Below are 15,509 nucleotides of genomic sequence, written 5' to 3' on the forward strand. Positions count from 1 at the left end.
TTAAACACCTCATCTACCCACCAGGGCTGTCACTCAGACTCAAATTACTCATCTACAAAGTAATACTACGACTATTACTCCTACACGGCGCACCACTACTACACTATCTTTACCCAACAGCCCTGAAATCACTACAATAATACCAAAACAGTACACTACAGAAGATATGTCGAGGGACATCTCTTGAAAGACGTAACATGACGCACATTCATAACGAACTACAGTTAGAAACTGTGCAACAATACATCACACGGAGACACATCAAATTCTTTGACAGTCTCCCTGCTTCCTTCAATCCAGTTTTCTGAACTATCACCCCATCCTTCCTTTTTGCGAGTTGGCAGGGCAGGAAAGGTTTCAAAAACCCTGTAAACATTACCCTATAACTCCTTTCTTCTCATGCACCCCCCCTTTTCTTTTTTCGATTTCTGACTGTTTTTCTTACTATTTAACATTATCTTTTGTCTTTAAATATTAACTGTTTTATTTTTCTCTTCTCTGCTTAATCAACATAAGGAGGCCCCTCACCTCCAGATATTTTCTAATAGAATTCATATGGAACGGACACATCAAAACAACAAGATAAGTATTTCACCGCTTACCTTCAAGTACCATTCATAGAAAAAGGTAATAGTCAACTTGAATTATGTGGCCATATGTAATGAAATTGGAAAAATAAAAGTCAGTGTTTGAGTAGCAACCGATTTGGTCATTTCTCTCTCCCTTTTCTCTTTTTTATGTCTTTGTTTTACCAACTTTATATATATATAAATAGAAATGTAACTTCAAATCTCAATTAATACTATTAAAACTGTTGTGTTGTTGGAATACACTCCGTACTGTTTTTCGACGTAATGATTTCATGAATGTCTAAAAACATAACTGGGGAGCACCATACTCCTATAAAATAGGATAACGGTTTTTATTTTCACTTTGAAGGTGTGGATCATCCTACACTAAATCATCCTCCAAGGTTGGCTATCAAAGTGCCTTCTAGGAATAATATTCACGTTTGAACAGCAATAATTATTATAACTAATATTATTAATTAATTTTAAGTTAAGTAGATAATATTAATAAGGCAATAATAAGATTGTGAGTTCAACGACTAACTAATCTCTAAATATATAATAATAAAATATGCGTCTCCGAGGGACCGTTTAGAGGGTCGTTTTGCCTGAGTGAGTAGGAGGAGTCACCTTAGCAACCTCATGTCTGCTGCGGCAACAGATCGATTCCGTTATACGTGGAATGCCATTAACTATTATTTCGTGATGGTCCCATGGTATGAAAAATCTGGGGTGACCTGTAGGATACCGCCCCTCCCCCCTCCTCGTAGTTAAAAATTACCTAGTTGGGGTAAAATAAAAAAAAGTATGAGTCTCCCTTCTATTTCTGGCACCTTTCACGGAGAAAGAGTAATATGCTAGAATCGATTCAGGGAAAGACTTTTACAATCTATCAAAGAATTTTCAAAAATAACCAAATATGTGTTCAAATAAATTTAAAATATGATGGATTTGACAGCTTAGTATTGTTCAGGACCCATTTTAAAAACTATTCGATGTAATTCTGGATATGTTAATGCAGATCTCAAAGGTATAAAAGTGTAACGTATTTGTTCACATTCAATGCAACATATTTCTTGTAATATTCAATAAAATTAGTTTTATTTTCTCCCTTACCACAGGAGGTTGGGAAGGTTTCATATCATGGAGGTAATGAAAAAAAATAAAATGTCTGTCCGCAGAATGGAAGATTATCACTCGCCTTTTAGGTAATAAACATCAAGGAACAAATGGGTTAGTCTTTAGTAAAATTTATGTTGGAGCACAATCTACAATGTGGGAGTTGGTACCTATATGGTGCTTCAACAATCTCATTACCACAGTATAACCTTCATAATACCTTCTTTTACTTGTTGTTTATCATGTGATCTTATTGAGTTAGTATGTGCCTTCAAAGATAGATACTTATTTTTCTCCCTTTATTCTAAGGTGATGAAGAAAAGAACTGTATTGTCAGTTTGTTTTCCATTGAATTGGTTAACTTGATGTGTTTTTTGTCATACTGCATAGTTTTATTGGTCTTAGTTTAAAATTATACTCTCAATTTAGATTCTATGTATTGTTCGATAATAATATATTGTTTAATAACAAGTTTTCTCTTTTGAAACAATCTTTTTAATATTACAATGGATGTCTATCACATAAAATCCCATTGCTGAACAAATCTTATGTTTTTCCTGTCTAATATTTTAGCTTTGCAGGAAGAAAATGAATTCAACAAAGAGCAAGCAAAGTAAATCTCTTTTAATTAAAAATGATTTGCAGGTTCATATAGTTGAAGACCACCATGAGGTTCTTCCATTTATATATCGAATGATGGGTGCTAAAGCTCTACCTTTATATGGTAATGTTCTTATTCACCTGGACTCTCATCCAGATATGCTCATTCCAAAAGGAATGCCTGCTGATACTGTTTGGAACAAGCATGAACTATTTAATAAACTGAGTATCGAGAACTGGATAATGCCTGCCACATATGCTGGCCATTTTAGTACACTTGTCTGGATAAAACCCCCATGGGCTTTCCAGATCGCTGATGGCTCATATACGTTTTTTATTGGAAAAGAGTATTCTTCTGGTGAAATACGCCTAACTAGTAACTTGCCATACTTTGTGAGTGAATGTCTTTACTCTCCAATTGATAAAATGGAAAATACAAAAGAGATCAAACTTGAAGTTTTGACGCTGGGGATGTACTTAAATGAGCCTAGTAAAGAAGATGATCTAAATGGATTGATGTATAGATTAAAGGACAGGTTTCCTGGCTGTTTGAGTTATGTATTGGACGTTGACCTAGATTTCTTCTCAACCAGGAATCCATTTAAGGCCCTTTATAAAAATGCTAATCTATATGAATCACTTAAAACTTTGTATTGGTTTGACACTCCTAAAAGTGATGACAGTATGGTATTGGAAGAAGCCTTAAGAAAGAGAAAGGAGCAGATTGATGATCTTCAATCGCTATGGACATATGTAGCAGAGAACAAGTTAGATGGTGCTGAGCCAAGCTCTTTTAGATGGCCAGCAGTGAAGGAACTTGCTCAGAAAGTGAAGTCTTTTTATACAGACATTGATTGGGAGATAATTCATGATGCTGGTTGTACTTGGGATAACGGCGACCTCCCAGAACACGTCACATCTCATGAAAATATAATGAAACTTGTTGAAAAAACTTTTCAAAATCTTATCTCTGTTCTCAATAAGCCAACTTTAGTAACCATATCTAGATCCAGTGAAGATGACTACTGTCCACCTGAAGATGTTGAATGGATCCAAAAAAAAGTCATCCATGCTTTGGAAGTTAAATATAGTATCAAAATCCATGAGCATTATCTAGAATAGCTATTCAATCAATTATATGAGTGTGATCTCAAAACATTTTTAATGTGATTATTTATTATTAACTAGAGTGAAGTGGGAAAATTTGATTTAGCAACATAAATGTTTTATTTATTTAATGTATATTATTTATTTTAAGTGTAACAACTTCTGAAAGTGAGATTATTGTGCTTTAGTTTTTATACTGAGTGTCCTTAAAAAATTAATTGATTATTTGTAATGAACGTTATGGATCAAGAATAATATATTCTTAACAAATAAATTAGTTCACGTGCTTATTTATAAAATTATTTTACCTAAGGGTTCATCTTTAAATTAATATCTGTAAATTCACCGATTGAATTTGGTTTTTCTTTCTTATTCATAAAAGTTGTTTTACTTGGGGGCTATTTATTAGGATAGTAACTCATAAATACCGTAAGAGCCTAAATATTCGAGAATCACTATGTTTAAAAAATATATTTGTAGTATAGAGTTATTTTGTTGGAATGACCATGACATATTTTTGTTCATTTACATGTAACAGTAACTAATTTATTGAATGAGATAGTCTGGGTTGACTCCAAAAAAAATGTTTAAGAAATGGTTTCAACTATTTATTTATTAGCCAACACTACGATCCATACTGCAGGTCCTCATTGAGGCTCTTACAGAAAGTCAAAGAGATTTTTGTTTATTCATCCTGTACGTCTCCACCAATCAAAACAGCCCTAATGAAGACCTGCAGTGCTGGTAAAAACTAAAGCTATTAATAAATAGTTGAATAGTTTTCTTGACCGTGTAACAGGAGAATTTATAAGACTGCACAACACTGAATTAAGGGAACAATACCCGGTAAATATAATTACAATTACAGCATTGTGGCGTATAAGATGGGCGTGTAAGGTTGTAGGGCTTAGTAACGAGAGGATACCTAAAATGTTAATATACGGGTGAACATCCGAGAGGTAGACCAAAATGTAAATAGGAGGATTGCGTTAAAATTGATTTAGTAGGATTGGGTTATGAGGGACATCCCTGGAAGGACATACGTAGAGAACAATTGGTGGTATCGACATTGAACCTTTGGGCTTGTTAGGCCTTCATTATTATTATTATTTTCAACCTGGACCATCTATTTCACATATGATCAATTATTCATGTATACTAATTTATTCAATGGTTCTCATAAAACATAAAGAAAAGAAAATTCATAAAGGTTCCAAGTAATAAAAAGAACATGTGTTTAAAATTCTTTAGTATGACACCCATTAAGACTGAAGCTGTTTACCTGTATTGTTTATATATTACATAAATTTAAAAGACAAGATTGGTCTAGTTTCAGCAAGTGACATGTAGTTTACCCCAACTTAAGGAAAATGAGTAGTCATACAATTTTTTCTAAACAGAGTGAAAATGTAGGAATTTTTGGAATAAAATATAAATTTTCTTCTGAGTCGAGCTCCTTTCTCTTACCTGATAGTATAGAATGATTTTTTTGTAAGCTTATAATCATCCATGCCATGGACTCCATGAAAGAAATTTAAACTATTATTTTTGTGAATGAAACTTATGCAGTATTTAGATAAAACATGCTACAATATATAACACCAACTCTACTATACAAGATAATGTTAATAATAATTTTTTTCGTTATAATTTATTTACAAACAAACAGTTAAAATTCTGGTTGTGTAAGTGAATGCTGTTAAACAATCACTGGAATTGAAACAATAGTAGAGCAATCGGTATTAGTATCGGTAGCAATCGGTAAGTATTCTTGACTGATCAACTTAATGGATATTAAAACACATAACTATATATTTGTTAAGAATAGATGAAGGTAAAATTGATTTAGAAATTACACAATTGCTTAAAGCTTACCGTTGAAAATGACAATTAGGTTTTTAATGTAAATTGAATATAGAATAAGTTGTAAAAATTAAATATATTTATTCAATACATAATGTAACAAAGAAAGGGTTTAAAAAAACTGAGATCAAATACAGGTAAGGGCATTCCTCTGGTATGTGATCTACATTTAAGGCACGACTATCTAACTGTGTTTTGATATTTGGTATTGATAAGTCCATTTTGAAATATTTTCTTTTCAAATCCCATTAATCCGGAATACTTGTGTGCTGGCACTAATAAATACGGGAAACTGACGGCACTTAATTGATGAGAGATGACTATTGTTGGGTGGGTAGTAGTGAATAAAATAATGGCAGTAGATCACATATTGCAAGAGTAACCATATAATTTACTTAAATAATTATGCTTTAAGGATTAATTACATTACATTTTTTAAATATTAATATCAGAACATACATTTTAGCAGTTAAATAACCTAGGTAAAAATATTAACAAGTTTACAGAGCATATTCCAGCCTACTCAATAAAATAATACTCATTAAGTTGAAATATTTGATAATTTTTCCCTAGAAATTTTTAATTTTCAAATATATTCTCATTGATACACCAACATTATGTATAATGAATGGCATTTAATTTTTTAACAAAAATGATTTTCTTAACAATAGGGTGACTTCCTAATTTGCAGACAGCTTTAGTCACGTCAAATAATAATAATGCCCATTTAAAATAAATGCATACACAAAATCATGTGTACGCTTATAAATTTGATTTTTGGGAATATTAAATTTTATAATTTATGGAAAAATCTTGTAATTTAATTTTTAACACATATTACTAAATGAATGATTGAACAACAATAAAGAATTATTTTTAAAATATTATTTTAATGAATAGTACCAAAAATATAATATATGCCTTTAACTATATTCATAAAATTAAATTCTACAAAATGTTTTCTTAGCCCTGACATTAGGTATGACTCCTCGAGATTTGAGGCGTCGAACTGCTTCTCGTAAATGTTTTGGCTTCAGTGCTCCACTTTCTCCCATGCTCTCCATTACATCTAGTGCTGGAAATCCACAGAGCAATGAGACAATACAATTGGATATAACTAATTTTGAAATCATTCTTGATAAAATTACAACATACCTTCTTCAACAACTTCTCCAACAAAAACTTTTGCTATTCCAGACATAGCTATCACTACATTTTGAGAAATTGATGTCCCAGTTAATGTTTGCATTAGCTGAAAAAGTTACAAATACATGAATATACACAAAATTTAGGTAGAAAATTTGTAAGACTGTTTTAACATTAGTTACAAATCTGGAGGTGCTTGATAAAAATAGCAATTTAGAGTTTTCTTATATTTTAAATAAACAAAGGCTAAAGTCTATCAATCTGATACCGACTGGCAATAATTAAGCTAAAATATGAGATACTGTAAGTAGCTAGTACTTCCAGTTGCAGACTTAGGCCATTGCACAGTGCCTCCTAAACTGACAAATACCAATCATTTTGTTGCCAGTTTTAACTGTTTATTAGCTTTATTTTACATTTAGATGACTCAAAAGAATTTATTATTATGTTAGGAGAAATTCATTTTTTGTCCAGTCAAGTTTAGAAATTTCACTGGTTAAAACTAAATTTATTTGATCGTGAGAGGAGAATTTCCTGTTTAAAATATGATTGATGTAAGTATTACAATTAATGCATAAATCGTATTATCTGAACTTTGACAAAAAATATCTTGGACTTTCAACTGATTAAACATGGTGGGACCGATTTCGGTAACTAAAATTTCCAACTTTCTGAAAATTCACAATATCCACTATTGTTTTTTTTACTTTACATATACAAAGTTTCTACAACTATCTGTCAGTTGAATTCCCTCACTTTTGCACTTATTAAATAAAATGCCTCCTTCTTCCCCAAATATGAAAGTGAAAAAAGATGAGAAAGAGATATAAGAACCCACAACATAATTGTTTATTATAGACAAATTTCACTACTTTAGAGAACTCTGAACATTGATGTTTAGTCATAGCCTTAAGAAAAATTTCTAGATTTAAAAATTTGAAGTGCTATAACTGTTTTTTTCCGCATAACAGTGTTATAATTATTAATACAGCTCTAAAATGGGCTGTCAGTCAGAACTTTCAACATAATTTTTTATTGTTGAAACAAATGTTCATTCTTCTACATAAAGCCACTTAACTTTTCATACATAGCATAAATCCTTGAAAAAAGTTATGAAGTAAAAAAAAAAAAATATTGGTATATAACCCACAGAGTTCATAATTTATGGTAAACAATGTATATCACTATTTTAAAGATGAAATTATCTAAACTTGAAAAATTCAGACCAGTAAAGCATAGGGCCTAATTTTAATGGTATTACTTTCTTTATCACCTATGGAAATTGTAATTCGCTCACATTTTTTGTAAACAGTTTTAAATGTTTTATTGCTTTATTGTAATAGGCATTTAAACACTATTAAATGACCTACAAATAAAAAAAATGTTTAGATCGGAACAGTATTAGCAAAGGTACAGTATTCAACAACTTAAAGAATATCAATAAAAAGCAGAGGGAATGGTTCTTCCAAGATATCAGGTTGGCGAGACAGCTATATGATGGCAAATTATTGTTGGACCTCACAAAGGGATTATCCTTTGTATTTCGATTAGGGAGCAAAACATTTGTAATAGTTAAGGGAGAATGCTATAAACTACTTCAGGGGAGTAACAGGAAAGTAATTTTTACACTGACTAAATCTCAGCAATATGCGATTTCTAGGTCATTTTATATCGTAATAGTCATAGCTCAGAAGGTACCCGGAGACATATAAGCACATCAGTTTTATTTTCCAGTAATCATAACAACAGCAATAAAATTACAATTAATGAAATTAACATAGCTCTGAGCTAGATGATTCAAATTTGAATCTTTGGTGGCTAGGCATTGGATCAGTACCCTTATCAAATCGGGTTAAATTATTGGCAGAAAAATAAAATAAAATTTGATCTTTTTACTCTCAAAATAAATAGGTGGTAACTTGCAGGACAAGAACAGTCTTTTATAACAGTATCTAAAGACATTAGATTAAATAAAAAAAAACAACAGGTCATCTTATAATATCAAGACACCTTTGTCTCTACTGACATGCTTTTGTCTTTTGTAATGGGTCTAAAGGCTTAATCTTCATCTATTGATTGATGAAAGAGTTTATACTCTTTCATATTTTATGCTAAAGGAAATTGCTTATATGATGGTTAGAAGCAAGTAAACTTCATGATACTCTTAATCTCTTCCAACATCAATATGATATTAAAAAGATTATTATAAACTATAAGCACATATTAACTATATTCCATTAATTACTTTTTGTTTTCAAATTCAGAATAACTTCAAACAAGTTTGCTTTAGACGAAAAATGAATCCCAAGCCAACTTATGTTTGATATTCATGGAAAATATTGTTAATTATCTTTTTATTTTACAAAACAATTAACTATTGCTCTTGAAAAACAAATAAGCTGAGCTGTTGACAAAAATGTCATTATTAATTTCAAAACAGTGGTAATGTGATATGGATCGATGTATTAACAATTATTGATATTATAAAAGTCTTTTAGACTGGATTTATTTTTTAAATTCGGTTTCGCCCAATTGATTTTTAGTCTCTCATAATGGGTTTAATTCAACTGCCCAGTAAAAGATATATTTTGTTGGGTTTTAATTTTGAAAGTATTTGTGATGCAAGGAAAAAACCCATTCATATCAGAAGAACTGAATAATTTCCTAATTCTAATGGAAAAATCAGATAAAAGAATGAGCGATGAAAATAATAAAATCATTGAAAAAATAATTAATAAAATAGATGAAGTTGCGGACAGGTTTACTAATGGTATTATCAAAAAAAGAAGAAACTATTGCAGTAGACATTCAAGTTAAAGATAAAACTGAGTCAGAAATTAAAGATATCGTAAACTAGGAAATTGAGGAGGAAATAAACTAAAAATTTAGAAAAAGAAATTATTAAGTAAGAAAGTGATGGAAAGGAATTCACAGAGATAAAAGAATATAAAATAGTTGGATCAGCAGAGTCATGTTCCAAGGGTGAAACGTTAGCTATTGCTGAGGTCACAAATAATTCTGATTAATTAGCCTAATAATTTTGAAATAATAATAGACAAATTTGAAAAAAAAATTGAAGAAGAGTAATGAAAAGCTGGGAAAAATTACAAATAATATAGAATTCCTAGAACGTATGCTGGCCAGCAAGATGAAACTCATAAGAGTGTGAACTAATAGAAAATTCAGAAGGAGAAAAAATTAATTCAAGAGAAGAAATCAATTTAGAGGATGAAACAGTTATAGCACTGGAAGAACCAGAAAAGCCCTTCGAAAAGAAATGAATGACATTCAACTCGAGGAAGCAAACAATATAATAAGGGATGAAGAAAACTATATTGAAGATGTGATAGATCAAGTACAGTCCTATGAAGAGCCCCACTTAAATCCCTCAACTTCATAACAGCCAGTTAGTCCAAAAGAAAAACTAGTGGTGGTATATCCAGTCATTTTAACTAGAATTCTAACACATACACAATTAATGGCATACAAAAATAATTCACAAGGAAAGAAAAAGGAAAAATCAAAACATTGAAAGAAGAGAACTTTAAGGAAAAAATATAAGGAATTTAGACAGTTTTTGTATATAAATAATAAACCAACCCTGGTTTATATTTTATAGCAAATGAACGATAACAAAATTTTACAATGGGCAAAAATACAATAATTAAGAAATAAAATAGAATAGATAAATTTTAAGGATATCCATTATACAGTAGAAATGCCTTGCAGTTATCGGTCATTTGGAATAGTCTATGAATGATCAGGTCAATAAATACCTATACTATTTTTTTTTTTAATAATTAGATATGATTCAAATAATAATGAAATATATAATTATCTGATAGATATAATCAAAATCAACTTACACGTTTAATAGCAGCTTTTGGAAAAGCTGATCGTCGGTACATTTCATAATGATTTAACTGTGATTCTGTGAAATTGGAAACAAGAACCCTGGAAAGAAAAACTATAAATAAATAATTATTAATGTTTTTTAAAGCAAAGAACAAGAATTATAATAACAGATCAAAGAGTATTTTCTCTTAAATATAATAAATGGGATTAAGAGATATTTGGTATAAATAGAGCTGTACAGTAAAATAAAAATAAATACATTCAAAGAATTGTTGCCTCATAAAAGCATGATGTAATCTTGCATTTAACATATCCCAACTTAATTAAGGATATTACTTTCTGCGATAAATGAAATGTATCACCAGTTTCTAGTCTATTAGTAAACTGGTTCAAAGTCATTACACAATAAAGTATAAGGCTTACCTTATGGTGAGATCTGTTTTGATTAATATTGTGTGAGAGGTCTAGAATTTAATTTAACTCCTGATCCAGTGTATTATATAAATCAGTAGTTCTTGACTACAGTTTTCAACGGTTTAGGGCACACTAGGCTAGATATTTAGCCAGGTGTAGACCAATCCCACTCTTGAGGTGGTACAAAGGGGGGACCTTTTTGAGACGTGGGTCAAATTGTCCACTATTTTTTTTTAGTACTAGCGCGTGGGTCACTAAGTCTCTGAATGAACAAGAGGTAAAGAAAATTACATAAAATATGTAGTATGAAATAATATGTATTAATATATTTATATAAACGTATAACAAAGTATAAACATAAACTATTTAATGAAAAATCTGTTACTGTTTATTTTCAGATAATTTTTTAATATCAGGTTCATATTTCGTATTCATTAGTTTGACGTATTTGGCAATTAATTCCCTTTCAAGTCTATTTTTATTCAAGATTTTACAAAATTCATGTAAGAAAACAATTTTTCATACGAATATGTGTACCCAAACATCGTTAAAAGAGCATTAGCTAGTTTTTTCATTGATATAAATTTACTTGGTAAAGAATCCCACAAGTTCAATATATTTTCAATTTTTACTGTGGGATTAATATTATCTGCACTACTTACACATTTTTCCTTCTACTTCACAAATCAAGTCTTCAAATTTTGTTTTAATTACGCTGCTTTGAAATTCCTCTAATTCCATTCCTAAGTTATCTATACCACATGAATTCGGTTAGCTCCATTGTTTGAAATTCAGTTTATTACTGACTGGTGACTGGTACGTTCCCCCACTCTACAATGCAATGAATGTCAAGATCCACACCACAAATATCATGATAAGATTGAAATAGAAAATCAGCTAGCCTGTGTCTACTTAGAAATATTTGTTTTTCGTATAAAAATTAATTTATAAAAACAGTGGGTCATTTAAGCTTGTGTGGGTCAACGTCTGACCCATAGGTCATAGGTTCGCCATCCCTGCCCTAGTGTATTCTGAGGTACTTCTATAGTGCATTTACTAGTTAAAACCTTTCAACTAACACTAAGACACTTGGAAAGGTAAAAAATAAAATAGGTCTAACAACAAGTGCCCATAAAATAGGTATGGCAAGACCCTCCTGTGGCCTAATACCATGGCTTGGTTGGGAAATTTTCAGGGAATTATTGTAGGGCAATTTAGTAGTTACATAATATCAAATTGTAATATCTATCATTATATGTCCGACATTATTAGCTAAAAATAAATTGTAACTTATCAAACAAGCAAACTTGTTATATGCGACAAGATAAAAATTTACTGGTTAAAAAACTTTAATTTGCACTACCAATTGAATATTAAAAATAATAGCAAAAAAGTAAAATTTTGAGGCAAGAATTCACTAAAACTTTAATTTTCACTGATACAATTAAAAATGTTTAATTATTATTTAAAGCTAAGAAACCAATTAAATGACCTTGCAATGCTTGTGGAACAGATAATGAAGCAATGAAACACAATTAGAAACCTCATTAATGCCACGAATAAATATTCAAAACCTATTGCAATGTAATAACTTACTGCATTTTCTCTCTCTCTTCTTCCTCTAGTTCTTTTTTTGACTTTTCTTTTTTTTTCTCTTTATCTTTCTTTTTAGATGATTCAGATTTCAAGGCTTCTGAGTCGTTAACAAAACTACTAGACAGTTCTTGATTTTCAAGCTCCTTTTCGAATTTGACTTTGTCAATTTCGGCCTCAGGACTTTCAGCTTCATCTTCACCATAAAAATTGTAAGATTCGTTTTCCAGATCTGGCGAATCTTGTTCAGTTTTAATGGTTAAATGTGTTTCTGATGCAGCCATAACTGGGCAAAACACCAAGTTGGTAAACTAATAAACAAATTTAAATAAACAATATTTGTAAGATAATGTTGAAAAGAATGAGGAAGGTAACAAACACTACACATCTTAGATGTCAAAGTTATAAATCGATATATTTTATCGATGTATCGTTCCCGACGCATGATTTCCTTAAATATGTTGCCTCTTGAGTTATTCTTCGTTAGTTTCCTGCATTTATCGTTAATGAATATTAATTTTCACAGATTGGAAGGTCAATATCTTATCATCTTTCACTGAAAATTTGTTTCTTGTAGAAATATACTGGTAGATATTATATGTATATAGTTTATTAGACAAATGTTTAACTTTGCTTCAAATGTGTCCTTAAACATATATTTCATTTCTATCATTATAGTGTATTTTCACAATATATTAAATGACCCATATATCGATATATTTGTCGTTGTTTCAATTGGTGTCCAAACTTGTAGCAAAGGGGTATAACAGATATCGGTATAGTACTCATCATCAGCTGATCTTACTTTAGATTACTGTTTAGCGCATGCGCTATATCATTTAATAGGAAGCATTTAACGTAGTGGTGTAATCAAATCAATAATTCTGCTGTACACAAACGTTCAAAATAAAATATATTACTTTTGTCATCCCTATTTAGAACCCACACCTCTATTACTGGACACTTAGTGGTTATCAAAATTTTCTGTGACATTTATTTAATATCATAGTTGTTTAGAATTTTTTTCAGTTAGTGTTATTTTGGATTTTAAACTGTTATATAGAAGAAATAGACCAGAGTTTTTTGTTCTTTTGTGGACTCTAGTTATATTGACAATTAGATACGTTGGTTGTTCAAAGTGGAGCCTGTCATCAGGATAGGTTCGAGGTAAGTTTACTAATTTTGATTGTTTATCAGATAAAGGATTCGGTATTTTTTCAACGTTTGCTCGACAAATTCCCTTGAATTGTCAATGTTTTTTTGAGAGAAGTGAATCTGATTAAGGGACCTTTATCAAAATATTTTATGCCAAATTTTTCGTTTTCCATTTATTAAAAGCAGCCTATTTCAGAGTAAAGGAAGTTTTCCGATTTTTATAACCTCTGTAACATTACTTAAAAATAATCAGTTCTATTTGCTAAAATTGTTTTGGTTTTACTAGTTACATTTTAACAATAAGTATCCCATTCTATTTACTTAGACTTTTTTTTTCATAATTTCAGGACGGATTGCAGCTGTGGAGATCCGAGTGGTTTGGCCGATCTTGCAGCAAAATCTCTTGAGCTGGCACCGACAAACACACAAACACCCCTTCCCTCACAGCCATCCCCGAAACATCTGTCCCAGCAAGGTATGTTAAGCTTATTTTATTTCAGGATTGATTGTGCTATTCTTGGAATATTTGTGCTGTTAATAACAAGTATTAAACTTTGAATTAATGTCTTGCAACTTTATTTCATAATATTTCTGGTTATCACTTCCTTTTAATGCTTGTGTAAGTATCCAAGATAATGAATTTATAGTTAGCATCAGTCATGTAACTAACTGTACTTGATTTATAGTTTATCTTTTTGAAATTACTTGATGAATTCACATTATCTATTTTGCTCTATTGTTTAAAATTAATGTAAATGAGTTTGCTAATCTAATTTTGTTTTTGCAATTTAACCCATTGTCCTGTGTTTGATATTCTTGAGAATTTATAATAAAATAAACATTATTTTATTCAATCGATGGGGTAGTGTGGTAGGTATAAATGCTTCACATGTTGAATAAGACCGATTCAAAATACTGAACAATACTGAAAATTATGAGTTAAGTTGGAACAAATACCCTAAAATAGCCAATTCTTTGTGCATCTACTCATTCTTTTAAAAAATGAGGTCCTAACATTAATCTTGGTATACATTTAGCAGTTTGAGCACAGTTTCGGAATATCCTCTCCAATATGGGGCTCACTGGGTATGGAATCAGATATGTTTACCCATGCTTGTTCCGTATATACTACATTAGCTTGACTGAATTTTTAATTTAATTTTTTGATATTTAATATAATTTTTTCTTCATAATTACTTCAATATTCCATAATATTCAAATTACTAAATAAACATATGTATTCTTAATAATCATAGATATCATAATTTTAAAGTTTGTTGGTAAGTCATACTCATATTGCTCCACCATATTTATTATGATCTTTACACATTTCTGTCAGTTTTTATCTATGGTATTGAAAGTTTTATACCATACCCTCAGAAAAATATTTTGCTTCTTGGAAATAACTACTGGAAAAACCATTTTTGGTCTTCTGTTCTCTATAGAAGTACTAATTAACTTGAGCGATTTTTGTTATATGGAAGAAAAAAGAATATGTAGGTTTAGGAATGTTAAAGGCAGGTCACCTGAAAGATACCAAAAGGTGATTATGGAAGTGGGAGATAAAAGGAAGACTAAGACTAAAATGGAAATATGACATGGATGAAATTCTTGAAAGACAGAGAATCAGGGAAAAGCAAGAATTGGATATAGAGGCCTAGAAAAAGGTTTTAAAAACATTTAGGCCAAGGAAAATCACATTAGTGCAAAATTCCTTTGAAAAAAAATTGTTTTGTATAGAAAATAAGGAATACTTTGATCATTTTAAACTAAGTTTTGACTATTGTTTTAATAGTATATGGAAATAATTTATGACTTCAACTTTGCACTATTATTTTTGACTTCATAATGTTATGTACACATGTTATACTTCTTGGGCCAAAAAGTTGTTATGTAAAATTTTTTTTGGTAAACTATTAATTAATAATAGTTGCTAATGATTAATTTGAGTTAATGATAAAATACTAATTTTAATTAATATATTAAATTATTAACTAATAGTTTTAAAATTTCGTCAATTCCTACCCCCAACATATTTCCTTATAATCCGCTCCTACCTCACTGATAGAACCTTTAAAGTAAATCATA

The 15,509-nt window shown here is 30.3% G+C and overlaps 3 protein-coding genes across 8 annotated transcripts in view; 2 read left to right on the plus strand and 1 right to left on the minus strand.

The window, feature by feature from the left end:
• trc (Serine/threonine-protein kinase tricornered) overlaps nucleotides 1–15,509 on the plus strand; it is a 334,990-nt gene that overhangs the window by 16,878 nt on the left and 302,603 nt on the right. For 4 of the 5 annotated variants that reach the window (XM_067047828.1, XM_067047832.1, XM_067047835.1 and 1 more), the window contains exon 2: nucleotides 13,769–13,896. In XM_067047828.1, coding sequence (XP_066903929.1) covers nucleotides 13,769–13,896 — 128 coding nt within the window. Of the gene's footprint in view, nucleotides 1–13,126; nucleotides 13,434–13,768; nucleotides 13,897–15,509 lie in introns of those variants that run through there. The other variant, XM_067047850.1, reaches the window with a different exon arrangement.
• On the plus strand, nucleotides 1,501–3,685 carry MESR6 (misexpression suppressor of ras 6). 2 transcript variants are annotated; one of them, XM_067047883.1, is made up of 3 exons: nucleotides 1,501–1,599; nucleotides 1,691–1,777; nucleotides 2,334–3,682. In XM_067047883.1, the coding sequence occupies exon 3, from the start codon at nucleotides 2,382–2,384 to the stop codon at nucleotides 3,408–3,410; it is 1,029 nt and encodes a 342-aa protein (XP_066903984.1). In that variant the 5' UTR covers nucleotides 1,501–1,599; nucleotides 1,691–1,777; nucleotides 2,334–2,381; the 3' UTR covers nucleotides 3,411–3,682. The 2 variants fall into 2 exon arrangements, with proteins under 2 accessions (XP_066903984.1, XP_014284474.1); XM_014428988.3 differs by lacking the exons at nucleotides 1,501–1,599; nucleotides 1,691–1,777 and adding an exon at nucleotides 1,848–1,997 and having other exon boundaries at nucleotides 2,334–3,685.
• Taf11 (TATA-box binding protein associated factor 11) lies at nucleotides 5,316–12,658 on the minus strand. The gene is made up of 4 exons (XM_014429053.3): nucleotides 12,270–12,658; nucleotides 10,271–10,358; nucleotides 6,414–6,510; nucleotides 5,316–6,333 (listed from the first exon to the last, which is right to left on the minus strand). The coding sequence occupies exons 1-4, from the start codon at nucleotides 12,548–12,550 to the stop codon at nucleotides 6,200–6,202; spliced, it is 600 nt and encodes a 199-aa protein (XP_014284539.1). The 5' UTR covers nucleotides 12,551–12,658; the 3' UTR covers nucleotides 5,316–6,199.

The sequence above is a fragment of the Halyomorpha halys genome, unplaced genomic scaffold (genome assembly GCF_000696795.3).
Source record: "Halyomorpha halys isolate HHAL.00 unplaced genomic scaffold, Hhal_1.1 Scaffold34.1, whole genome shotgun sequence".
Lineage (NCBI taxonomy): Eukaryota > Metazoa > Arthropoda > Insecta > Hemiptera > Pentatomidae > Halyomorpha > Halyomorpha halys.